At 42.4% G+C, this 26672-nt stretch overlaps 1 protein-coding gene across 4 annotated transcripts in view; it reads left to right on the top strand.

Moving 5' to 3' along the window:
- Positions 1-26672, top strand: part of tns1b (tensin 1b) — a gene marked incomplete at its 5' end in the record, with an annotated part of 174492 nt that overhangs the window by 88296 nt on the left and 59524 nt on the right. For all 4 annotated transcript variants that reach the window (XM_080038119.1, XM_080038122.1, XM_080038118.1 and 1 more), the window contains 2 exons: positions 9431-9469; positions 24319-24360. In XM_080038119.1, coding sequence (XP_079894245.1) covers positions 9431-9469; positions 24319-24360 — 81 coding nt within the window. The remainder of the gene's footprint in view (positions 1-9430; positions 9470-24318; positions 24361-26672) is intronic.

The raw sequence follows: 26672 nt of genomic DNA, 5'->3' as shown, positions 1-26672 counted from the left end.
TGATTCATAGCTCCAATTGGCGCTTTTCCATTTACACGGTACCGGCTCTAGTCTACTCGCTTTTTTCGGGGTCCACTATGTAATTGTACCTGGTACCAGTACCTTCTTTTTTGGTGACTACTCCATCGAGGTTCCAAAAAAGTAGCAACACTGTGATTGTTTAGGGTATTGCAGTGGTTTTGCCGGTTCTGAGCTTGCTGGCTCTCCAGTTTTTGTTCTACCTTCTGCCAACAAATGGCATCAGCACAACCATGCTGTGGTCGCTCAAAGAGGAACAGCCATTCCACACTTTGGTGGCCGACGAGAGCGCTAGATGGACAGGGCCACACAACATGAGAGAGTCTACCAGCATCTCTGAGTGGCACATTCAGTATGCATGTTGGTTAACGTTACATGTTGACAAAACATATTCAGCAATGACAGCCTTCTATGTTCTTCTGAATAGTAAATGTTCTAACATTACTTAATCCAAAAACGAAATGATCAAATAATCACCCTGATGATGACTGCATAGAAGCTTAAATTGGCCGTAATTCCGCTATGACGACCTGCTACACAGAGCTGCCACTCTCCCGGGTAGACTACTGTCTTGTAAAAGAAAACAACCTCCAGAAAAGGTACCTGATACCAAAGGCGAGTACAGAAGAGTAGAGTAGAGCCGGTACTGTGCAATGGAAAAGCTCCAAAGCAGCTATGAGGTGGACCTTGCGGTGAGATTGTGTTTGTTAACTACTTCCCATTTCTTTTGTCTGTCCTCTGGAGCACCATACAGTGATGTAAGACTATGGTTAAGACTGTGGCAAATCTTGCACTCTACCATGTTAAATATGAGATCACACAGTTACCACAATAACTGTAATAACCACAGTATCATATTATGTGGTTATCTTGCTGTGTATTTATGGGTACAGTGGAAGGCATACATCAAAATGTTCAATGATTTTTGGGACTTGTTTTTCGGACCAGTCAGTCAGTCCTGTGGTTTGAGGGGTAGAATAAAGGTCCTGTCCAGCTCCAGAATATATTTAGCTTCTTGTTGCTTCACTGTGCAGAATGAAGCCTGTTTTGAGTGTGGGAAAGTTTCCCTTAAGCTCATCTTCAATTTGAGTTAAACACGTGAACGAATGAGATAATTTGTAACCTCAAAGAGCCAATGGTGTTGTGGTATGCAGCTTACACACAGGGGATGGGAAACCTTCAAACCTCAATGGACTTTTCCATGAATCAGGAGACATCTTGTTTCTAGGAGTTACACTTCGAAATGAGCAATATTTGTAATATGTAGGGAGAAGAAGTATTCATTGTACAATATCTTTTCTGTGAAAAAAATGTGCCAGACACTCATTATTATTCCTCCATGTGTAAGTCCTAAACATACTGTATCTTGGAACATGTCTTTGACTATTTTCCCCGATCCACCCCCCTTTCTTTGGCCAATGGTCAAACATCTTCTTCTTGACTTCTCCTGTTTAACCGTGTGCATGTCTTAACACTAGTTGCTAACATGTCCTGTGAGGGAGCAGATGTCCGATGACGCCATGTGGAAAAATGATTTCATCTTAACAGTGTCACTAAGATACAAAATAAACTTAAACAAAAAAACGTTTGACAGAGGCTGAACTTTTCACATGCTTCTTGTCTTTGAGCAAAGCTAAGCAAAACACCTCCAAGACCTTTCCCATTGCTGTACAGAGATGACATGGATATTGACATATTGATCGTCTCATCTGTTCCTTGGCAAGACAGCAAACAAGCACTTTGTCCAAAACTTCGCCAGAGAGTTGCCTCAGTAGGGACTGCCTTGTAATGGGATCTACATTTGAAAAACATCAAACTGGTAACAACCCCACCTCCCATATCCAAACCCTGAGTCTTCATGGCTGGCTTCTTCTTCCGCCCCTACGCCCTCCCCCAGCCTCCCTCCACCGCTTGGCCCGGTGCCAGCCACTGAGAGCCATGCTAAATGTGTAAATTAGCGTGCTGGTAAATACCGGCTCTTAGCTGAAAGAGCCTGGGAAGGGAACGTGACCCCCGCTGTAACTTTGGGACAAAGAGAAACAAGCCGTAGATTCTCCCCTCTCCACTCTGTCAGCCCTGTCCCAACACAGACAGGGAGTGAGCATGAACAGGCTCTGCGCTCGGCAGAGAGCCACTATGAGTCCCGGACCGTGTAGAAGAAACATGACAGGCACATGCAGACTGCTGTGAGACTCTTCTGAGGTCCAAGCTACTCATACACAAGCAGTATAACAGAACGTTTTTTAGCGTGTTTTTTACTATCTTTATAGTTATATAATCAATCACAGTTGAATCTCTGCTGTGTTATCTGCTACTGGACTGACTGTTTATCTTAATCTTTATAAAGTTTGCACACCCACACGCACGATTTTGTTCCATGACGCATTCACTTACAGTACACAAACACAGGAGCCTACATTAAAGGTGGACTCAGTGAATCTGCTTGTTGTCAAAATATTATTTTTTCCCAATCTGTGAAATCCAGTGTTAATAACGGACATGTTGCTAGCTACGGTGGGCCCCTTTGTTTACATCCAGTGTATAGAGCCTTGGCTGCGTATAAACACCAGATTGTATTCAGCACACACACCGTGCAGCGCATCGTGAGAAGATTACACTGATTTTGACAACAAGCGTTCTCCAGAATCACTGACTCCACCTTTTAACAGTGTCATATATCATTGAGGCACCATCGTCGTCCATGTGCATGCTTGTGCGCCGTGGCCAAGGAAGTGTACTGTGCTTGAGTACGGAACGGAGCACTCACACTGGTCAAACTAAATAGACTTTAGGGGGCAATCGTACTTGGGCACGGTACAGATGGCGTGTGAGTGTGCCCGTAATGACAGAAACCTGAACACAGGTGGATTAATTGATTCATGGACTTATCGTTTCTGCTGTAAGACACACAGACATATGTGTACTGACTTGTAGAACAAGGTAATATACCAAAACTAAACAGACACAAACACTCACATGCCCTGCCGTTCCTTAAGTGGTTCTTATACTCTCAAACATAAATCAGTGGCACTGAGAAGAGGAACAGCGCTTGTAGACGTCATGTCTGTGTCCTGCAGCATAAACTGTTCAATAAATCTGAGATTTTCCACAACTTTCCCTGGAAAAAACCCACAGGCTATAAGTTTCACAGAGACAGAGAAAAAGAAAAAGGTAGTATGAGGCACGGTAATGAAAACAAAATGAGACATATAGATTATTGGGAATAAATGTTCAGTTTACGTACAGTAGATGCACCGACATTGTTACAAATGAATCATTATAGATAAAAGTCAGATATACACAAGGTGATATAGGGCAATGGGCACCTGGACCTGAGCTCTCCCCATCATTCCTTTGTGCTTTGACAGTATCCCAAACAAGTACATAGGCCTACTCTCCCGCACTCTGGCACACTCCAGCATCACGGCGGCAGAAAAAGCCTTCTGTTCCTGGTTACGGCTCACAAATTGAATTTGCACACTGAATAGTTCTGCGGGGATGTGCCAGATGCAAGGAGCTGGATAAACATAAAAGCACTCGGGGCAGCCGTGTGTTTATATGCCAGAGCAGAGGGCCGGGGGAATGTTTTTTTTTCTTCTTTTTTCTTTTAAACTGCAACGCATTGCCCCACTCTCCTCTCCAACAAGCTGACCTGAACGTACTGCTTGGACAATGAGTTGACGTTTTTACATTCGTAGGCAAAAGCAAAGCAGACATTTTACTGCAGGTTGTTTACCCAAATAATGAATCAATCCATCATTTCTTTAATTTATTTAAGGCTCCACAGTGGTCCCGTCATTAGGGTTATTAACGTATTGGGACCTGGGGGACTGACATGGGGGTTACATAACTAGACTGTGTCTGGAGTGTGTCACTAGCTGGCAGGAGGACTGACTGCATGTGAACGTTGTCCCACAAGCCAGAGACGTCTGACATGGACTTTTGTCCGCAGGAAATGGACCCTTGTTTAATGCTGTTAACACAAGCATGTATGGAATGCAGCAACACAATTATTCCTTATTGTATTACACTCATTTGAATACTCCCGATAGCATCAACAGACACTCACTCTGCGGGCCTCTGTTCCCCCACGCACCGCAGAGCACGGACAAAGGCTTTGTGTAGGTTTTCATCTAAATGCAAACGTAATTCAGAAGCTACATGGGTTACATTGCGTCCACTGCGTTTACTTTTATGGATTGCTTCCATGGTTGATTCGGTACAAAAACAACATTTAAGTATGATTCTGGGACAGGAGTGGGTCCTGATCTTGTCCTGTGATAGTGTACTCTTACTTGTATATGAAATCAAAATGTAGAAGACAAAGCACAACTGAAGCTGGTGGAAAGTACTTTTAGTATTCGTGATGAAAACGAAATAGCGTACTGCACCTGAACAATAGTCTGTATAAATGGTGAAGTACAGCAATAAGTATAATACAGTATATGAAGAGCCCATCTCCATTGTTCCCATTCCCAAAATGTGAACGTTTCAGTCCAGCTTCAATTCAACTCCCAATGGCTTCCTCCATTGATATAGTGTCCATGTTTTTCCAGAATCACGACCTCTGAGATCAGAGGTTATAACATTGAAATAGAATGAGGGTCATCACCGACCCTCTTCACCATTATGGCTTTCCCTTGCTATCACCAAAGTTGTTACAATTCATCTTGAGGGGAACATGATTGTCTCGGTCCAATTTCATGGTCGGCCCATCCAATAGTTGTTGGGACATTTTACTCAAAGCCACAACTCGAAGGAGCCCAAAAGTCACTAATGCCTCGTTTCCACCGAGTAGAGCGGGTCCGATCGGAGCTTTTCATTTGCCAAAAGTTGGGTAGGGTACGGTTTAAGCGCACCTAAGCGCTCTGAGCCGCTCCTAATTTCAGTACTCCTCCGTTGGGGTACCAGCCGCCTGAAAGGGTGCCGAAAAGGCGGAGCTACACATGCCGTCCGTTCATTGGTCGAAAGAATAATTTCCGCCGTGTTTAGTCACATCGTAAAAAGTAAAGAGAGTCTTGTGTTTTGGCGAACATGTGAGTACAGCACTGTTTATTGTGTGGTGTTTTTCCTCGTCATTAAATGAATCAGTTGGCTACACTGTGTCCCACTGCTACGATGTCACGTAGCTGCCGCAGCCAGCACTGTTCGCTCACTGTTCGCTCACCGAGCCGTCTCTGTGCGTTTACGCTCACAACAACACGAGGGGAATAAATAAAGAAGTGGCTGGTTTGACCAAGCAAAAACAAGAGACCGCTAGCTTGACCACAGTTGTTCCACAGCCCGATAGTTTGACCCATATTCTGGCGGCTATCGCAGTCCAGCCTAAACCCGGACCTACCAGTAAGGGTAGGGTCGGCGGTGGAAACATCACAGAGATTCTTAAAAGTGAGCTGTCCTGCTCTGAGCCGCTCTGACCTGACCCGCTCTACTCGGTGGAAACGAGGCATAAGTCGCATTGTAGGCACCATAGATATCCCAACCAACTTTCAAAGCTGGACCGCTAGGAACATGTTAGCATGGCTAAAAATCACACCTTGACAGAATCGGCCTCTCACATTCCATTCACAATAATGGAAGCATGTGAGCCTTATTACTTCTTTCCGATCTTTCCATACTTTTCAGATTAAATGTTTTTTCATCCTTTAGTGGTTTCCTAATGCTCACCTGCATCCTGCCTTTAGATAAATAAATGATCCTAGCTGTGGACTGCCTCACCATACTGCTAGAGTACAGAGTTCCACTCCAGCAAAGTCTAGAGGGAACTGCTTAGCATGAGGGGGAATGTGAGCTATTCTGATGTGGGCAGACTATCTACCCACTCAATCTGACCTTTTACATCAGAGCTTTTTTATTACACTGGCGGCATTGGCTAACTTGGCATTAATGTTGTCCCAACCGTTATTAACTCTATTTAGCACAAATAGAAAACATAAATTTTGCTAGGCATGACATTCAACTAAATGTCAGATGCCGTCGTCTTTTTTGATGTTCGGATAGGAGACCTTCATGAAGGGGCTCTTTGTTTTTGTGTGCTGCCATCTCATCTGCTGTTACTGTGTTGAAAGAAGGCACACTAAAAGGGCCTAAACATGCCACATTTTGCACAAATTTATTTAGAATGATCCATTCTGCAAACATCATCCAAGTTCTTTCTCATAACTTGGTTATAAGCTTGCACGCAAACGCACTCAATGATTTGTGACTGCAGGTGGATTAGCTGTCAACAGCTTGCGGGGCAGAGGCAGTGTCAGGTGGAAACACTGACCAGACCTGAGGAGTCAGGGAAGAAGGGAGGGGGGCACCCTAAGGAAAGACGGCTCTCTGAGGGAAGAACGACATGCCGTTGTGCACAGAATGATAAGGATGGAGGAGCAGGGAAGGGGGTTATGGGAGGGTTAGAATAACTTGTAAAGGAGCTGATTTGAGCCAGACGAAGATACAGTAGGCCCTATCCTGTCAACTCCAGACACGACTCCACCATGCCAGACAGAATTCTTTCAAAACAGAGACGCATTCCACTGGGATGCCATCATTCAGCGAGGCTATTGATACATAGGACATGTTGGGAAACGGTGACAAACGGCAGCCACAGTGACCTAACTGTTTACACCACTGTGGCGATGTTGTATTTGTCATCTTCGCAAGCCTGCATTGGGAGTGAATAATGGATGTACAAACAGTCAGTGTGTTGGAATTCGTACATTTCTGCAGTCGCGCTTCTCGTATGACATTATCAGCTGTTGCTACTGCTCGACGGGACTGAACCATGTGATCTGATAAAGGTCATTTCCTGTTTAGAGGGAACATTCCAGTATTCCTGATGGGGTAACACTCAGCTATGAAAGAGACTCAAAACTGTAATGACCCAAGGTGACTCAGACATCCTCAACTGTTTGAATCTCATCGCAATTGGACTCATGCAGTGACCCATTTTAGTTTGGTTTGGTATGACATACCCCACCCCAAAGTAAGGGTAATACAACTCTATATTTACAGTAGATTTTTAATCCAATTACATAAAGCCTTACCCATACAATCTGTTCAGAGCTTTGCTATTTTCAAAGGACTTGGTTGGGGTAGGAATTAGAGCATAAATTAGCATGTAGGGCGATGTTAGGTCATACTGTAGATCCATCACAGCTTATAGTGTATGCAAGCTAACAAGTAACAGGAGGACACTGCAGTACAGAAACACCTAATTCAAAGAATATGTTCAGCCAATTTAGAAACAGTGTCCTCATTTCACTTGGTCAGGATTCTTAAACAAACTAATATAAAGAATGTTCGTAAATGTTTTCATATAGGTATTATGTGTTAATGGGAATAAATTGGGGCCAATGAATCATTATCTGACTTAAACTCATTAATATTTATTGGCTTCAATAATCTAAAAGCAGGTTGGCCCTTTTTGAGATAGCCTATGCATGATTTTGTTTTGGAAAAATGATTTTGACACTTCCATCAATGTTGGAAATGGATTTCAGGTATTGAAATTGAATTTTACACAATTCGGAGGTTTCAGGCTCAACTATTCATGGCCTCTGATGCTCCGTGTTGAAAATATTATCCATAATATCTTCTATCTGAACTACACTATAATACATTTGGCATGTGTGTTACTTTGGTCCAGTTTCAGCCCAATAACTTTCTGTAAAGCTGCAACAAAGTTGCGAAACACCATGTGTTCAAGTGGGCCAGAATTATATTTATTTTTATTTTTACTGACAGACGTGGAATGTGCAACCTGTAACACAAAGCAGACCCCAACAGATCAGCAGGCCTGTGTTCAGGCAATGACACAATTAGTCTTGGATAAGTAGAGTGGTGGAGCAGTAGCAAAGATGAAAGGTGCTTTTAGAGGTCATCTGTCGTGATAACCCTAAGGCCTAATCTTTTAAAGCTAAAACAGACACACTTCTGTGATAGTAATAAAAGCAGGATTTAGGATACAAATGAGTCTAAAAGCCTTCTGGAAATATAAAGCTGGCCTGTCCTATCGTTTGCTGTCTGTCAGTTATATACAGAGAGGATGGTGGTGTACAGGGCTCAAATTAAATTTGTAGGGATTTTCCCCACTGTGTGCAGCCTCAGAATAATGACGAACAAAGGGACAGAATACAGACGTGCACAGGAAGGAAACATCAGTGGTGACATCCTGTCTGTCTTCACCCTCATCTAGCGCTCATCTTTCTCTGGAAACACTTCATTTGAATCTTCTGTTAGAGGCCGCATCATCATCATCATCATTACATTCTTCCTGTTTATCAGCCTGGGTCTTCATGCTCATGCTCCCAGTTTACAGAATGATTATGGAAGCTGTCGGATGCTAATCGGATTAGCCCGGGCAATAGACAGATCATGAGTTCTGTTGGAGCGATCCCACCGCTGACTAACCTCCGCTGATTCGGCAGTTACAGTATCAGATGATGTCCTAGACGCAGGAATGAACAATTGGATCAAGCCCATGTCCATTGTTCCCGATCCGAAAATGTGACAGCTGTCCATTATATTATCGGTTTAAACCCAGATTATAGTCAACTCTGCAAAATAAATGGAGTCCTTCCATTGATGTAGTGTCCATGTTTTCATGGCAACAGAAGGAGGGTCATCACCGACCCACTTCACCATTATGTCTTTCCCTTGCTATCACCAACGTTTTTTAAATTTAATTTTAACAATTAGATTATCGCAGTACTGTCCTTACCTTGTGCTTTACACTGTGTAACACTACTGAGTTCTGTAGTGTGTTTGGTTGTGGGAATGCTTGACGAGTGCCATTTCTAAAGGTTGTCTTTTCTGATGGAAATGCTACGTAAAGTTCAGTAAGATCATCGTAAACTGTTTCCTATTTTACGCGGTATTAGTTGATTTTCTGGCCACCTGGGGGCAGCACAACAAGCCGTGGTCAACACAACACTGACATATCACCTTTATAAAGCTCACATGTGGCTGACATGTTAGCCTGTCTGTGGTTGTTTAGTTGCTAAAAGCTCCGCTGCGTTCGTCAGCTGGTTGCTAATTTTGTACATCTGTTGTTTGGCGCTGAGCAGGTTATATGGAGTAGGTTTTTCTGAATTTTCTCACTGAAAAAACCTGCCAACTCTTGAGGGAATTATCTGACTCTTGAGCAGCTGCATGCTCCACTATACAGTATACTGCAGAGAGGTGTGGTCATTGTCTGCGGGTTTTTCACTACGACTGAGCCTTTTCACATTACGCAGTTTTTCTTAAACAATATTGATTGGTGCAGCTTTAAATCCAATGAAGCCTGTTCCTCACTGCCAGCATACAGTCTAACCTGAATGCAATAAATGCAGGAATGTTAGAAGTCAAGTTATGTGTTTATATCTTTATGGTACTATGAACATGACCAACAATGTGACTCCCCCGTTTTATTTTTGTTTTTCAGGTGCCTTCATCTTGTGTTCCAGCGACAAACTATGAGCTGGTAAGTCACAGTTTTTTGGCCTTTTTGTTCTTTGAGTAATTGCTTCCATGCTGTATGTGCTCAGCAGGCATTATTGGGTCTTTCCTGGTGTAGAATTATTGCAAACAGGGTTGGAAAAGTAACAGCCTCTGTCAGCTCCACAAACAAGGCAGTTACTATTGCAGATAATGAACCCCTTATCATGAGGCCCCCTGAGACAAACTTGTGATTTTGGGCAGCAGTATAAGTAAACCAGACTTTACTTGACTTAACCCTTGTTTCTTTGTTGTTTTGTTCTGCCCTGCTAAAAATTGTAAAAAAAAAAAAGATTTTAAAGTTTTGGATTTATTGGTTGCTGTGACATTAAACCAACAACAATCATCTAGAAGAATCGTAAACAAAATGTGGTGTCCTTGAATTTGCTCTGTGGTGATTACATCTTCTGGTGGTTAAACTAACACTGAACAAAGTGGGACGCAGAGTCTGAGTATGAAGTGATTTTTCAAGGGCAATAAAATCACGCTTGCTCTGTTGCCTTATTTGGTATTGGCATTAGACAACGTGTTAGACTTGGAGATTATTCACTCACTTGTTGTGTGTTTAAATGGTTTGGGGGCGCTCGACAGACCAAAGCAAACATCCCCCTGCTCTTATATAATCTCACAGAGAAAACATTTCTCCAAAATGTCCTGTTTTTCTTTCATAAGAGCTGCCGTGATCTAGCAAGAAGAACATGTTATTATCCTCTGCAGATGATTTTGCACTAGATGCCTTCACCATGAGGACATCTGTTTAAAATGTGCAGCCGAGTTGGCTAAGCTTTTCCGGGCAATGCTTTGGTTCTCCTGAAATGATCACCTCTGGACACAGTGCAAGAACGTACCCTTCCACTACCTGTTGTTGGCCTCCTGTTGGAACATAAATAATCCCTTGGCTAACTTAGCCTAGGTGCTATTGTCTATGCTTTTCTCTGCTGACAGCTCTGACCATTTGTTCTGATGTCGATAAACTTCACACACTGCTGCTAGACATTTATTACGCCGTTCCGTACGACTGCAGTATTCACAACACCGCATTGGCACATCCAAATTGGCACCGCATTGGCACATCCAAATTGCAGTCACAGGAAATATACGGGAAAATATTTGTCTGTGAAGTTGTTTGGCTCAGTTAACTTAGTTTTGCAAGTGAATCAATGCGGATACATATTTCAGTTCTGTCTTATCTATTAATCTGTTTGAAAAGATTGAAAAAAGGGAAGTAGAATCTCTCGACCCGTTTCATCTCCTTTTTTTGCTTTGCTTGCCAACTGTATTCTCCCCGGAGGCTTTTGTGCATTAGGAGGTGCTGATTGCTCTCATAAATGCTGACGAGCCGAGGTGTAAAGCATTCGTTCATGTACCTCTCTACCGCAGAGGAGAGTGGCTGATCAAGCTTTAACCACCAACATTGGCTTTCCTGCTCGAGCCTGATGTAAATGCAATGTGTAATGTAGTTTAAGAAATACAGCCGGATGGAAAATATGGCCATTGGGAAAAATATTGAAGCATGGGAAAGTAGACATGGACTGATCACAGATTGTTGTTTTTTATGCACTTGAAGTGTTTCAGTGAGTCAGGGTGGCTGCATTCAATTCTTAAAGTATCCTATCACATAGAGTATTCTACCTGCGTGTATATGTGTCACCCTTTTGATTGGCAGTCCATGCTATTCTGTGTGTAAGACAGAAAGTGGATGATATCTGTCGGTGTTTGCGTTCCCGGCAGCAGTAGTACTTCCAGCCCGAGGTGTGTGTCAGTTCTCCTCAGCCCCCTTGTTTGGTGAATTCCATTGCTCGCGGCCAGACAACCACCGTGATTTACTGCACCACTCAGGTGCAGACTGATTGCAACGCCGACCATATATTAACTTGGTCTGAGAGAAAAATCTACTTTATTTTCCTTTGAGAAGCCAGACATTCCACTCAGATGGGACGAGCTACAAAAAAACATAGAACTTTATCACCAGACGATAATGTTCCATTCTGACTGAAATGAAAACAAGATACCTTCACGTAACTGGGCTGCCCCTTTTTTTTTACTCTTTCAGTTGCTTAATATCTTTTGTAAGTTTACTTTTTGGAGTATAATATTTCATGAGTGCAGTTTCATTTCCAATGTTGTTTTTATTTGGAATAGACAGGAAGGACATAGTTTTTCCAACCAAATATAAATGACTGCCTTGTTTTAAATGACATGGATATAATGTACTGAACGTTAATTTAGACAGAGCAGGGGTTAAACTAACTCTAGTACAGATTACAAGACTTACTCTATCACTCACACCACAGAACATGATGTGGACCAAGACTGTTCACACAGCCTATTTGAGCTGATTTCAGTGTACTGATTGCAACATTGTTTCAGTTGCACTATTAAGTAAAAGATGAAAGAAGTCATTCTGTGTGTGTATGTGTGTGTGTGTGTGTGTGTGTGTGTGTGTGTGTGTGTGTGTGTGTGTGTGTGTGTGTGTGTGTGTGTGTCTTTCCACCGTTCTCATAGTTACCTGTTGCTCTCTCTCAAACCTGTCTCCAAGGTTCTCCAATTACAAACAGCAAAACATCTTTTTAGCTTTGATAAAAATCAAACTGTTGACTGAACAATCTCACCACAAGGATCTAAAGTCCCTCAAACCATCTACAAAGTGGTGTGGGACTTAAGATCATATCACATTTTTAGATCTTTTATTTTTTTATACACATCGCTGTTTACAATTGTTGGGAAGGATTACTGCTTGTGTGAAATGAGCTTACATTCACACAATGTCTCTGGTTCTGCTGCATTGATTTCATACTTTTTTCCCCCCATTGTCAGTCCAACAGTGTTACATATACAGTAGGATCACATGAGCCCAATCTTGAATTAGTGGAGTTCTTTTAGATGTTGAGATTGAACGTTAATTCATAACCTTAGAAACAGTAGTAGAAACAGACAACCCATTTTCTAGCTGTTTTGGAGCTATGGTACCGAATCATCTTCCAAAGTAGACGGAGATTGCCAAGTAAGGAATTGCAATTTTCACAGCACTTTGAAGACTTGAAGACTGTCCTATCGTTTTGTGCCCTTAACAATAAGGTCAAGTCATCAGAAGTGCTCAAACTGTTATGACCCGTTATGACAAGCACACATTTGATTTCCGTGCTGACTCGAAAACATGTTCTGTTGGCAACATGTTTGTAAATGTCATTAAGTATGTACAGTATTATTTAGTGTGCCTTAAGCCTTTACGGAGTTGTGTGAATAGTGTCACAAATTTGTATTGGCCAGGATCGTCATAACTCAGATGCTGTTGTCACATTGTGGATGTACGCACTTATGTAGAGCCACTGTATTGGTAACTTGACAGAGACACAAGACACGTGAATTTTATGACGGCGATTTGCACCAGCATGTTAAATTGTGGAGTGTGGTTATGACATTAGTTGCTTCTGAGCCCTGATGTAAATATAGTAACCCTGCTAGTTGCTAACAACAGAGTGAACTTGGACTGAAAACAAACTACAGCCCACTACTGCTGCAAGGCGGTGCCAACTGGCAACCCGTTTATCCAGCTGATGATGTGTGGTTGGAAGATCCCAAATCCTACGATGTTGATGACAGAAGTGCTTACCCCCTCCAACCCAGACCCCCTGCACTGAAGCATGCTGGGATAATATCCTAAGATGGGCCTCAGCTCTGCCAGGAATAAGTTTGATTTTCAACAAATAAAAAGCTGGTCAGAAGCTGCGGAGTGAGCGAGATATTAGGGAATTTGGGGAGGTATACTTCAAATATGAACCCTTGCCCTTGCCCCCCCCCCCCCCTTAAAAAACACACATAAAGAATGCATGCAGAGAACCATAAACCATAAAACACCTACGTCACCCAGCGTCTTTTTCCTTTTTTTCAAGGTCTTGTGTAGTCAGGGAATGGGGCCAGGACATTGTTGAGTAATGAGTAACTGCAGGGCATAGATGGTCTAGATGTGGTCCAATTAGCGCTGTGTTTAGAAGCATACATATTTCCCTGATGTGCCCTGTATTACGCTGCGTATATACACGCACCAACCAGGCCTCCTGTAATAATATACAGTATGACCCCTGCTCTCCTGGGAACACACAAACTGCACCATAAAATACAAGTTTAATATCGAACCCAAGAGCCAGACGTCATGCGCTACGTGTTTAAGTGTAAGTGTACTACGTGATAACCCAGCCTTATCAAGTGTGTATATATTACATACTTAGACCTAAGGGTGCATGTTGTATAAGACCAGCCGTCATGTTAAATGTTTTGTCTGCAGGCATCCAATTTAGCTTAGATGGAGAAAAGATATGAGTTAAGTGCTGGGTCAAATGGACAACTTAGTGGGAAAGTTACTTTTATGCATTTTTCTAACTTGTTTGACAAAATGAATGATCTAAATAAACCCCTTACCTTTCAACCATTACCACACACAATCGAAAGGTTCTCATTATTAGCTAGATGTGAACTGTGGACAGACATTTGTAAATAACAGGGCCTCTCAGTTTACATCGCTGAATTACAAGTGAACTGTGGCTTGTAAACTGCACTTTTATGAAGTCGTGCCACCACATTAGTGAGGCGTTGCACTTAATACAGTCAAAACAAACGCAGTCCTATTCACTATGACCAATTATAATAATGGACTAATAATAGTTCTGACTATGTTCACCCTCATCTTGCTTAGTTATATCAGGCTTTCCAAACTTGAGTCACTGATGCCAGCATCCTCCTCCTTTTACCCATCAGCCCTTGCGTTTTGGTGTGATTTCCTTTTGTCGCTCAGGTCTTTCTTCTAATAAAACAGCACAGTAGTTTGCTGGGAAGAATGAGGCTGACACTTTGAGGTCCTTTGGTGTCACCCAAGCTTTAGTAACAACTTTGTCATCCGGACAAATGAACTGCAAGAGCCTGTCCTCACCAGGGTAAACAACAGCCACAACCACTCTGGTCCAGATAGAAATATATCCCAAAAACAATCTCAACTGCCAGAACATTTTGTGCAGGCTTTCATGTCCCCAATGAATTCGAGGAGCCCACCGTAGCTAGAAACATGTCCGTTTACAGAGCCTAGGCTGTGTATTAACACTGCAAGTTTTGTTCATAGATCCACTAAATACGTAGATGGGTATTGACCAAATTCCTGCTAAACGAATGACATTACACTGTGTGTGATGGTACATGGTCAATGTTGGCACACGGAACTCGGATGTTGAACATATGTTACGTACGTCCTGAACATCAGTATGTTAGCATAAGGCTCAAAGTTAGGCTACAGCCTCAGGGAGCTGCTAGCATGGCTGTAGAATCCTAAATTTGGCGTCTCTATCATTAGCTTGACGTGTTAACGTCATTCACGCAGACCCACAGCACCTGCATGGCTGAATCATTTTTCTAATGAAAGCCACTGACGTATAACATCTTTTATCATTAGGCTCATTAGCTACATAACATGCATACTTGCCTATTATCCCCACTAATAAATGATTGCGTAATGTATAGAGCATCTCAAACTTCACAGGCATGGGAGGCTCAGTCAGGCCAAATAAATTAAATTAAGTCTTGAACAATTCCCTTTCCCTTTTTTTCTAGGTTATTTTGACGATGTTTCTGGCTTATTACCATATTGGGACATATGCAGTTGAATTATTAAGAGTGGAGGAGAAAAAGCGACTTGTTTAATAGGTGTGTGTACACACACAGTCACACACACACACACATACACACACACGGACAGCCTCATAGAGTAAAAATACTTGGCAGATGCCTGTATAGAGTCCCCTCCTCTCACATGTTGGAAAAGGCTTTTGGTTACATAACAGAGGCCGTATCAGTAGGAGCAGGGGACAGGCGGGGGTGAGAAACATGGGAGAAGTCTGACGGAGGTGGTTTAGGGTCATGGGCGACTCGGCTGTTTTTTTCCCACAGCGAGGAACCATCCATTCTACTTGCCTCCGAAAGGTCCTGAGGGATCCCTGGCATTCTGGAATGATGTGCCCAAGGGGGTTGGGAACAGGGAATAAGCAATACACACTACTCCAACCTGAACCCTAACCCTGGATATACACACACACAAACACACACACACACATAAGGCCTACACAGACCCCCTCCTTTCCTCTTGCACTGTGTTTACATTTCTGGGACATGGCTGTGTGAACGCTGCAAGATGAAGGAGCACACAGAGCATGAGAGAGGAACAGCTGTGTGTGTGTGTGTGTGTGTGTGTGTGTGTGTGTGTGTGTGTGTGTGCGCCCTTTTACTCATGTGTTATTGAGGCTGATGAGGTAGAAGAGCTGGGTCATAAGTGAATATTGTTTATCAGCGTTTAGTAGTATTGTATTGCTATGAATATGACCATACTGTGTTTGGGATTGTACAAAATTCAGTCTGTAAGATTAATGATTACAGTAAATGGCTTCGGCCTGCAGCTTTTTAGCCAATGTTCTATTGATCTACCTAAAATGTATGTACTCTGCTTTGCTATCATTGACTGAAAAAAATTACTCTCTTTCTTACTTACAAATAATTCAACAATTCGTAGAGACATTTGTAAACTGTATTGCAGTTGATTACTGTATGTTTGCATTTGCCATGTTATGTTTATCATAATCTGGAAAGTGTCTGTATTAATGTTGTGATAGTTCAACTCCTAAGCCTATGAAAGGGTCTTCCCTGGAAAGAAGAAATGTGTACGGCGTATACACTGCAATCTTCACAGGCACAGGTGTCAGCAAACACTCCATGTGTCCTCTAATTTGTAAGCATTACGTTTTCAACATTATAGGAATTGGCTCTTGGGTGGCTTCAACTCCACTGAAGCAAGATTACCTTTTTAGGCATCCACTGGACAGGGGAAAACACATTTGTCAAGGCTCTTGCCAAACAGCTGCGCTTTGACTTTGAAGGCAAACAAACACGTTCACACTTCACACTTTGGAAAAGTAGGGAAACTGAGGAACTGTCACAGAAGCAAGGGAGCACCAGTCAGACTTTCCATGCGTTCCAATACCCATACATTCTGCTATTTAGTATGGTAGAAAAAAGATTTAGGATGTCCCAATTAATGTCTACTACATCCAGCCGAGATCTTTAGTGTTGAAGATAGCGTGCTATTTGGGCGATTCTGACCCGCAATCCAGTGCGCACCGGAATTGACGTCACATCGACGGAGGCTCCATATGAAAACAACCGGGGATGCGACGGATTGTTAAGCAAGAGGCAAGATCAAGGTGCAATGTTATGATGAAGTACATATGTAAAGTATGTCCCATTGTATGCTAACTAGATTATTGTTATGGTTAAATGCAGTAGAATAGAAAAAAGAAAGAGTAAGCTTTTGCTATTTTCAGCAGCTTAGAGTTACAATTTTGAATGAATTTTACTGTTCCGAATTGCATACTTTCTACTATATAGTATGTAGAAAAAAGATTTAGGATGTCCCGATTCTTGTGGCCAGATTTAGGATGGTTAGAAGTACCCGGATGTCCTACTTCATGCGGCCAAGATTGTTAGTGTTGAAAACTGCATCCTATTTGGTCGATTCAGACCCACAATCCATTGCGCACGTGAAGTGACGTCACATCGACCAAGCCTCCATATGAAAACAAACGGGGATGCGACGGATATAAAAGCAAGAGGCAAGATCAAGGCGCAATGTTATGATGAAATAAGAGAGTAAAGTATTAGTCCCAATAGTATGTCTACTGCATCCTAACTAGATTCTTTTTATCGTCGTATGTAGAATAGAAAAAAGAAAGAGTATGCGATTCGGAACGCAACCAAAGGTTTCAGGTACCTCATCATTGTGTCAGCTGGTGTGTAGGCCTGCAGTTTGGGAGGAGTCCCACTAGGAGGCACTGTTGGACATATCAGCCAGGAGACTCTACAGGTGTCCTGTGTCTCATCTGTAATAACACTGTGTTCACCACTGTGATGGATGGGGTTTGAAACAGGGGAGCGTCTCACACTACCAGGACACACAGAGTAAATCACAGGGCAGAATTCCATAATCTATTCAGTATTTAGTGTTTCAGTTACCGGAGACACAACTGTGGCAATGTGGTAACCCCCAAACAGCTGGTGGATTTTAACATCCCAATTGATTTGCTCGTGACATTTGATTTGAGACTGATCCACAGTCAGTCTACATGGCATCTTCAGAGGAACCAATGGCTGTTGAGGTTCTTGTGTCTTTCCTTATACTGCATTGATATGAGAATATCCCTTGGGGGAATGAATCACGCAGCACAATGTACGTGGGAAAAACACTTTCAAAAAATGTTTCAATGTTTTATCCTGCGCAAATGAGGCCCCTTGACAATCGTTTAGTGTGTGAATGGCACATTAAGCCTTTTCCTCTTTTCATTTCATTAGCGGTGAGGAATGCTCCATAATTTAACCCATCAAAGCAAAATGTAAAGACTCATTCGCATCATTCCGGGCTGCTTAGTACAAACGTAAGCAAACCGAGGCATGTCTAAGGCATGCTTAGTCTCTCGCTCGGCGTGGGCTATGGTCCAAAAATTCAGTGTAAACAGAGGAGTAGAGCTAAGTGCGTAGCCACTCTGCTGCCAGTCAACATGGTTTGTGTGTGTGTGTGTGTGTGTGTGTTTTGTAAGTTTCCAAAGAGAGAAATTGTCCCAGAAATGTCCTGGGAGGAGGAAAGGATGAGTGGCATAGGGCACACACCCTTGGTCTGACTCACACACACACATATAGACACAAGGATATACTAAACGAAACACACACACGCACGCACACACACACACACACACACACACACACACACACACACACACACACACACACACACACACACACACACACACACACACACACACACACACTCACACACACACACACGTATGTACTAGAGCCATGACTGAACTTAAACACTCCACAACACTCACAATCAATGCTGTCTGTTGTAATGTAATACTCCCCTCACACGCCCAAAGGCGGTGATGATGCTAACCGCTCTGCTGTCCACACTGAGCTGGCCTGAAGTGGTTCTGTGTGTCTCGACTAAAGATGCACATAGCTGTATATTTAGCCCTGGGTCATTTTCCCCCAGAGGCCCTGCTTTGCTTTGGGCTGCTGCGATTGTGCTCCGGGGGGGAAACTCCCAGTGTGTGTGCTCCCTACCTCTTGCTTTCCTTAAGGAGTGAGCTGTAATTTGGGTAAATTGCTCAAAGGAGCCACTGTGTGCTCCTCCATGTGAAAGAAAGCACATGGTGTGGTGGTGGTGACAGAGATAACCAGCTGTGGTGGGTGAAAAGTCAACCTCTCTCTTGATACGCTGGTCTTATAGGAGGCAAACACAAGGCAGTGGTGATGGTTTTATCATTGCGTGTGTGTGTGTGTGTGTGTGTGTGTGTGTGTGTGTGTGTGTGTGTGTGTGTGTGTGTGTGTGTGTTTGTGGTTTAAAGAAGTTGTTTTAAGCGTATCTCTGATCAGTACAACATTGGCAGACATAAGAGGAGAATGCAGCTGTAAGCAACTGTTGAAGTCATTCGTATCAAGCCACCTCCAGTATGTATTTCACCTGAGCTATGAAGGAAACATTACTAAACATCATGTAGTTCCTTTTAGGCAACGTTTTGTCATTGCCACAGTTTGTTTATCATTAGGCCTGTTACTATTTTGCTTCCTCATTGGAGATCAACAGCCTGTATTTAGCTCCTCTCAGGAGGACAAATGCAATATGACACTCAGCTGACTTGACTGTGGTGGCATGCCTCTAAGCTAGGGGATGTGCCAAGGAGGCAGAGCATCTTAAGTAGCCTATTTGCAATGGAGATGTTTTGTTTAATTTGATAAAATCCACTGTCCAATGATATCTATAGTATCCAATCCATTGTATATTTCACTTCAGGAAAGCAGGATCAGAGAAACCTACATCTATGCCTGTAGTCTATTGGGAAAGGTCAGGTTTGTGTTTTCATGTTCCCTGCAGGTGCTGCAAAGCTCTTGGCAACAGAACAATGCTTTTCTCCCCCTAGTCTTTATACTCTTGCATCTCTTCTAATTATGTTTAAAGACCACACTTGTGTTCTATTATTTGAAGAGTCTGCTGTGGTTATGGTTGTGCGGCTGTCTGACATTTACTTTTGAGCCAAAGTACACTCAGGTGCAGCGGGAGGAATTTCTCAGATGTTTAGCTGTGACATCGGCCTGTGTACAGTAACTCTGTTATTTGATATCGTCATTAAGGGTCAACTTACATTCACATTCCAGATTTGATTGTTAATGTCTTAATTAATGTCTTTGGGCTTAATGCAAACATCAAAACAATATGACCGTAACAGGAGGAACCTTTCACATCAAGGTATTTACTACCAAGGAGCCCTTGTAGTGATCGATCTCCCTGCTAGTACAAATGTGGAATGATTGTCATGTATAAATAAGATCATTACACCGTACAAATGCATCCTGCAGCCTTAATTCTCAATGGGTCCATTCAATTCATTTGGAGACTTGGCGTCTTGGCTTACAGGTGTATTGCAGGCCCCCAGGACTGTGCCTTCTCCGAGCAGCCAGCATGGACATGTGGCCAAGCCATTGGTATTGCATGGTTGAGGGAGGAGCTTATTTTCATGCGGTCCGTAGGCAGATTTCCCCGTCCACACAGTACAAACGGCGAACAAGATTGCGTCTCTGCAAAACAATTCTGGATATCAATCATAGGCTCATACTTATCTTTAGACCATATACTATTAAAATGAAAGTTTTCTCATTTCAAAACGCCACCTCAAGCGTTTTATTAGCCCAACGGCTTTTACCGGCTTTCAGTTTGTTTTCGCCAGGCTAGATGCTACAGAACAAGAATGATTCTACACCCGCCTCCAGTCCGCTACGCTTGCCGCCCTCTTTCTTGATAGGTCCATAATGCAGCTACTTCCATGCTACGTCATGCTTCCGGGCCGCATGGAATTTCTGGATTATGCTTCCTTGTTGCTTCTCTGCGCCAATGAGCAGCTTTCATAGGAATGAATGGGCGCCGTGTTTCAATCCGGTGTCCATTTCTTTATATGTCCATGGTGTATAGTTGCTGAACTACTGTAGCATGTCCACCCAAATGGCTAACATGGTAGCGCTAGTCAGTCACATCAGCTCTCAACAGGTATTTCTGTACTCTCTAGACGTTGTTGTTTTCTTCCCCCTTTCGTCTTGTTCTCAGGAATGTACACTCATCATTTGATTTGATAAAGGGTTTCTGCAAATTGAAAACAAGCTATTAAGCTAACTGCTTAAGGTGACAATAAGGTCACACAGGCATATTTGCACCATCAATTCCCATCTTATAAGCATCACTCTTCGGTGGAAGGGTTTATACACAGACAGAGGAGGTTCAATAAAATTGGAATGCAGCTAATAAATACAGTATATATACCCATACTCTCTGGCTCTCCACTCCCCTCGAAAGCACCAACAAGACAGTTTGCCATCAGGTTCAACTCAAGTTAAAGTAAAGAAGATTTACGTTATTTACTATGCCAAAGAGTTTTGCCTTTATGTGTTGATGTGACCATGGGCCTCAAGAGAGACTGTGTTTGCCAGCAGCCTTTCCAATGTCTATCCATTTAAACTATGAACACAATTCAATTCTAGTCTCTGTGCCATTCCTCTCCAAACGTATGTTTTCGCCTTTTTGCTGATACACAACTTCCCAGGCTTTCTCTTGCTTTCTAAAGTAGCCCCGACAACAATACACACACACATGCACACACACACACACACACACACACACACACACACACACACACACACACACACAAACACACGCACACACACTCCGGCCATCTGGCTGCAATTGCTCAAAACGGAAACGCACATGTTGGAATATATCATTGTGAGAATTGTTTGTGTCAGTGTGTGTGTTTTTCTTGGTGTACACACAATATGGGCTATTTGTGTGAAAATGCCTGCGGCTGCAGATTCTGGCCCTCCGAGATAAATCCACAGGCTGCATTTAGAGGCTCAAACGTTCCTAGAAGTAACTAGGCCTTCCACGGGTCTGATGTTGCAACGACAGATTACCTTACTTTTAGTTTGGTCTTTTTAAAATGTCGTAAGTTGTTATGTTACTGGTGAGGATGGAGTTTGTGGTGTAGTTAGGATGATTCTAAGGTCTCTCTCTCTCTCTCTCTCTCTCTCTCTCTCTGTCTCTCTCTCTCTCTCTCTCTCCCTGGTTGGTGGTTTACTCTGGGCGTTTAGAGACTGTATTCTGGTCCAGACTATAATTTGCCCCTTTGCATTCAATGTTTATGTTCCACTGAATCTTTCTACAGAAGTAGAGAAGCCTCCTCAGTAGTGTAACATCGCAGCAGCTGTCTGTGTGGCACTGTCCAGTCAAAAACATATCATAGATGAGGCTAAATTAAAGGTGGAGCCAGCGATTCTGAAGAACGCTTTTTGTCAATATTATTATTGAATATCTCCTCATGACCCCACTACCTGTCTGCACTGTGTGTGCTCAAAAAAGAGAGAATGTGTTATTATTCAGCCTAGACTATGTAAACTGGGACTTTAACAAAGGGTACGTAAACAAAGGGGGCCCACCGTACAAAGCAACATGCCTGTTTTCAGGGCTTAAGATTTGAATCAATTAACACTGGATTTCAGCGCAAACACAGTACGGACAGATAATGGACCGTGAGGAGATATTCACTGACGACAAGTTTTTCTCCAGAATCGCTGACCTTTAACCACCTTCCACCTTTAACTACAAAGTACTTTGATCCAAATGGCCATTTAAAATATTAAACGTCATAACTCCTGGTTGTTGTTGTTCTCTAAAATCCAAATGATAAGATTCCCCCCCCCCCCCATATTTTTGTTATTGTGAACAAATCCCATGAAAAGACCAAAACCAACAATATCTTCATTCCAATAAAGAGTTTTGTGTGTATCCAAAGACTTATTCCTCTGTGCCCCTGGGTGAAATGTCATTTCCCATGAACACAAACACTGTAGTTTATTTTGGCTCCAGCCTGCATGCACAGTCCTATTGCCTTACATTCCCTCTAGTTTACCAAATGTGTAATACCCTTGCTTGAGTAGCATTTGTGAAAAACAACTTAAATTAAACCAAGCTATTTAAGTGAAGAGGATATTTTTAGACTCTAGACTCGATGGACTGATTGCAACAGTCAAGGTTAGGTAGTAACTGATAGACAAACACACACATTATGCATTGGATTTGATAGATAATAACAAAATAATTGAATATCCTTAGCCCTACCCTTAAAAAAACCCTTTAAAAACAATGTGCTTAAACAATACCATCATGAGTTTGAGTTTCAAACTGTCATGCATACCGATTGTTTGGGCTAGGCTTTTTTTTTTTGCTGGAGAGCGTTCAGTTTCCTGCTTTAGATCAGAAGATATTTGATCAAAGAACAAGTAAACAAGCCTAGGAATCTGACCTAGCATTCTTTGCCAACTTTCCGTCACTTTTTACGATTTTTATGGGGCTGTCTTTGGACGGTGCTGACAAACCGCTGAGGTTCAAAAGCAACCCCCCCACCCCCCCCCCCCCCCACACACACACACACACACACATACACACACACCCCCCCTGCCACTTTTATGACAGTTACTCAAATCTCCACGACAGAAAAGTAGTCAGGAGTCCATGATACACAACGCCTCTACTTTACGCCAGAATGATCTACGGAGACTGGGATCCTCAATTGATGATAACAGAAGATCGAAATAATCCAGCTTTACAGGATGCACTCATTGGTTGTAAACCACGGACAATATATAACGATTCTCACTGCTATGAAAAAGTGCCACTGGTCCTTTAATTTCCTTTCTGCTACGTGTAGTTATGACTGAGGCTTTTCAGAACTGCTTAGAGTGAACTTTTTTCTTATGCATCATTTAGTATAAGTAGCATCTGTGCGTGTGTGGCGGGCTGTGGCTATAGCCAGGCCCAACACAAAACCAATGACATCATAGATTGCTCTGAAGTTTTTTTTTTTTCATCTTTTGCCCCAAATCCTGTCCGTCCATCTATCCTTTTTTGAAATGGTGTCGTTCTCTCTCTCAGCTAGTCCATACTGTACATCCTAAATCTATTCTTTTTCTTTTCCCCCTCTGTCCGTCCATTGGCCTGGTCCACGTTCTCCCTGTTGTGTCCCATAGCTGTATATGGTGCGGCAAAAAGAGGGTTGCAACTGACACACTCTCTGGTCCTGGCTAATGGAAGTAGACTTGTCTCTTTGTGTAAATATTTGCACAGAGAGGATTATAGATGGTCCCACGCAATTCAAGGTGGAGCCCCACTCTGTTTCAGGCCACATTAGGGCAAGGAATGGCGTAGTAGGGTGTAGCTGCCTTCAACGCATAGAGTTGGTGCTAGTGTGAAATGACACAACGGACTGTAACATGACATGGTGTTCAAAACATGAATATCATTCAAAAGTTAATTAAAAAAATTAAACTTTCATATATTATAGATTCATTACACAAAGCGAAATATGTCAGGCCTTTCTTTTGTTGTAATTTTGATGATTACTGCTTTCAAGCTCATGGAATAAAATGAATCTATCTACAAAATATTCGAATATTACATAAAACCAGTAAAACATAGTTTATAATACAGAAATGTCAATCTTCTGAAAAGTGTGTATTCTAGATTATGTTGATGACTGTATGCACTCAGAATATATGAGTTTCACTTTTTGAATTAAATAACAGAAACAAATGAACTTTTCAGTGATATACAATGTTTATTGTTGCACCTGTATGTAAGCGTTGCCAGGTATTGATCCCACTTTCTAATTGTCTCTGTGTCTCTTCGTTTTTTTTTCTGATCAGGCGCAGAGCAGTGACCTCCCTCTCAAACATGTAGACACCATGGTAAGTTTCAACTGGCAACTTTCCACTCACTGTTGTGTTTTCCCTCAGGTCCGGTCCTCTCTTTTGCTTAGATTACCAAATAGAAAGATCCTATTAATCAGCCTCTATAACTCTATGGTAGAGAGATCCTGTATTTGATGTAGGAAAGGTATTAATGATGAGTGGCCCAGAGTTGTTCCAGCTGGCAGGGAGGACTTCTTTTACAGCGAATACACCTTTAGAAAAAAGATGAAATTCGTAGCAATAAAATAACAACTTCGGCTGTACACTTGATACATAGCAGAGTCTACAAATCTTTATTTCATCCGGCCTCTTAAGTATGGGTGTCCACAGGAAGCACTGTTGTTTACTGTTGGCAGTTTGGACTGTCCTTGGAATAGTGCATTTCTAGTTCACTTTTCCCATTACTCCTTTTTCCTTGACTGTTTCCAAGGGCATATTATACACTGAGTGTTGAGCTTTGTGATTAAATGCTGATTTGTTTTCTGTTGTTGCCTATTGCACTGCATACAGATGCAATGTCAAAGTGCAAAAGGTGCACACAACGGACAATCTCAACATGATTTGAACTATATTGTCAAAACTGGACGCTAAATTCAACATTGCTGGCAGGTCTGTTAATATAAGGACTCAGATCTCTGTTCTACTAAACCCCAAGCCTCCACACCAATCTACACACCTTGACTTTTCACTGGATATAAGGCACACTGCTTCCTTCACTATCATGAAGTGAGAAAGTGTTCAAATTAGACAGAATTCCTACCGGTACCAAGCTGAATGAAAAAAGTACAATAACTGATGATTGATAAAACACTATTTGCCATGCGCTAAAAACAGTATACTTTACTACCTACCTGCCTCACATTCTTTCTGTAGCAAACCGTAATATGTATTTATACATACTGGAAATGAAATTAAAGTCAAACTAAGGACACGTATTGGAACACTGTAGATAATCAAATATACATCACTACGGTGCTGTACTTGATTTCAGCCCAGAGCCGCCCAGGGTTATAAGACTCACTTGACTCATTCTATGACCTATAGCAAAATGGTTATCATTGCTTTAATTGCTTAAGGACTCTCTCCTCCATCTTGCATGTTGGGTCAACACACACACACACAGAAAGGAGAGCACGTACTGTACTGTTTACCTTGGACCCACTCGACATCACTTCCTGTGAGTTGTATTGGTCTGGGAACGGAAGGATGAAGTATACTGATTTAGAGTTACCACCCAAAAGCCATGTGCCCACTGCCCACTTTCTACAACAAAGGACCAAAATAAACACAAATGCACCGCTTTGTGTTTGTGTGTGGGTGTGTGTGTGTGTGTGTGTGTGTGTGTGTGTGTGTGTGTGTGTGTGTGTGTGTGTGTGTGTGTGTGTGTGTGTGTGTGTGTGACTTAGTCCTCTTGCATGTTGAACTTATTTTAACAAGTTTGTGTGTGTGTGTGTGTGTGTGTGTGTGTGTGTGTGTGTGTGTGTGTGTGTGTGTGTGTGTGTGTGTGTGTGTGTGTGTGTGTGTGTGTGTGTGTGTGTGTGTGTGTGTGTTGTGGCTGCTTTCATTAGCATTTCCTATGTTATCCTTCAAATTTCCTTCTACAGTGTTGTACAGAAGAGCCCCCCACCCCACTTCCCCATACATAGCAAACTATCTCAGCTCATCATTTGCTCTGCTCTTTAACAGACATGGCTTGAAAAACACAGTAATTAAATGTGTGCACTGTATGATGGAGCACATGTGTTACAGTGTATTCTACATGAGTGTATGGCTGTGTGTGCGAGGCGAGTGCAGCTGCTACCGTCTGGTCAGGGGCATTTGCTGTGTGGTTACACATAGTGACGTCTGAATGATCTTTTGGCCGCGCCTCTCTTCGCCTCGTAGCATCAAAAAGTCTTATGACTAAATGAGCTTCTCTCACTCCACCGCTCCACTTAGAACCTTAGGATAGTCTGCTGTTCTTCCAATACAAAGTTGTTGTTTTACTTATTGGTCTAGACATTAAAATGTGTGCACGTGTCATACATCAGAAGGCTGTTTTGTAAAGGAGCAACATGTTACAAAGTTAAACAGTTTGGTGGATTCAACTGCAAGTCCTAATACAATAGATGCAACTGTCTCGATTTCAGAACACGACTTCACAGTTGAACCAACACATTCACACACACACACAAACACACAGGTGTTCCTGATAAAATTACATTTGAGTGGACATTACTCACAGAGTCGCGATGAGCCATAGTCAGCTGATGAATGTGTGTGTGTGTGTGTGTGTGTGTGTGTGTGTGTGTGCGTGTGTGTGTGTGTGT

Source organism: Ammodytes marinus, assembly GCF_949987685.1.
Source record: "Ammodytes marinus genome assembly, chromosome: 12".
Lineage (NCBI taxonomy): Eukaryota > Metazoa > Chordata > Actinopteri > Uranoscopiformes > Ammodytidae > Ammodytes > Ammodytes marinus.
Note: the sequence above shows the minus strand (reverse complement) of the source record. Positions and strands in the feature narration are given on the sequence as shown.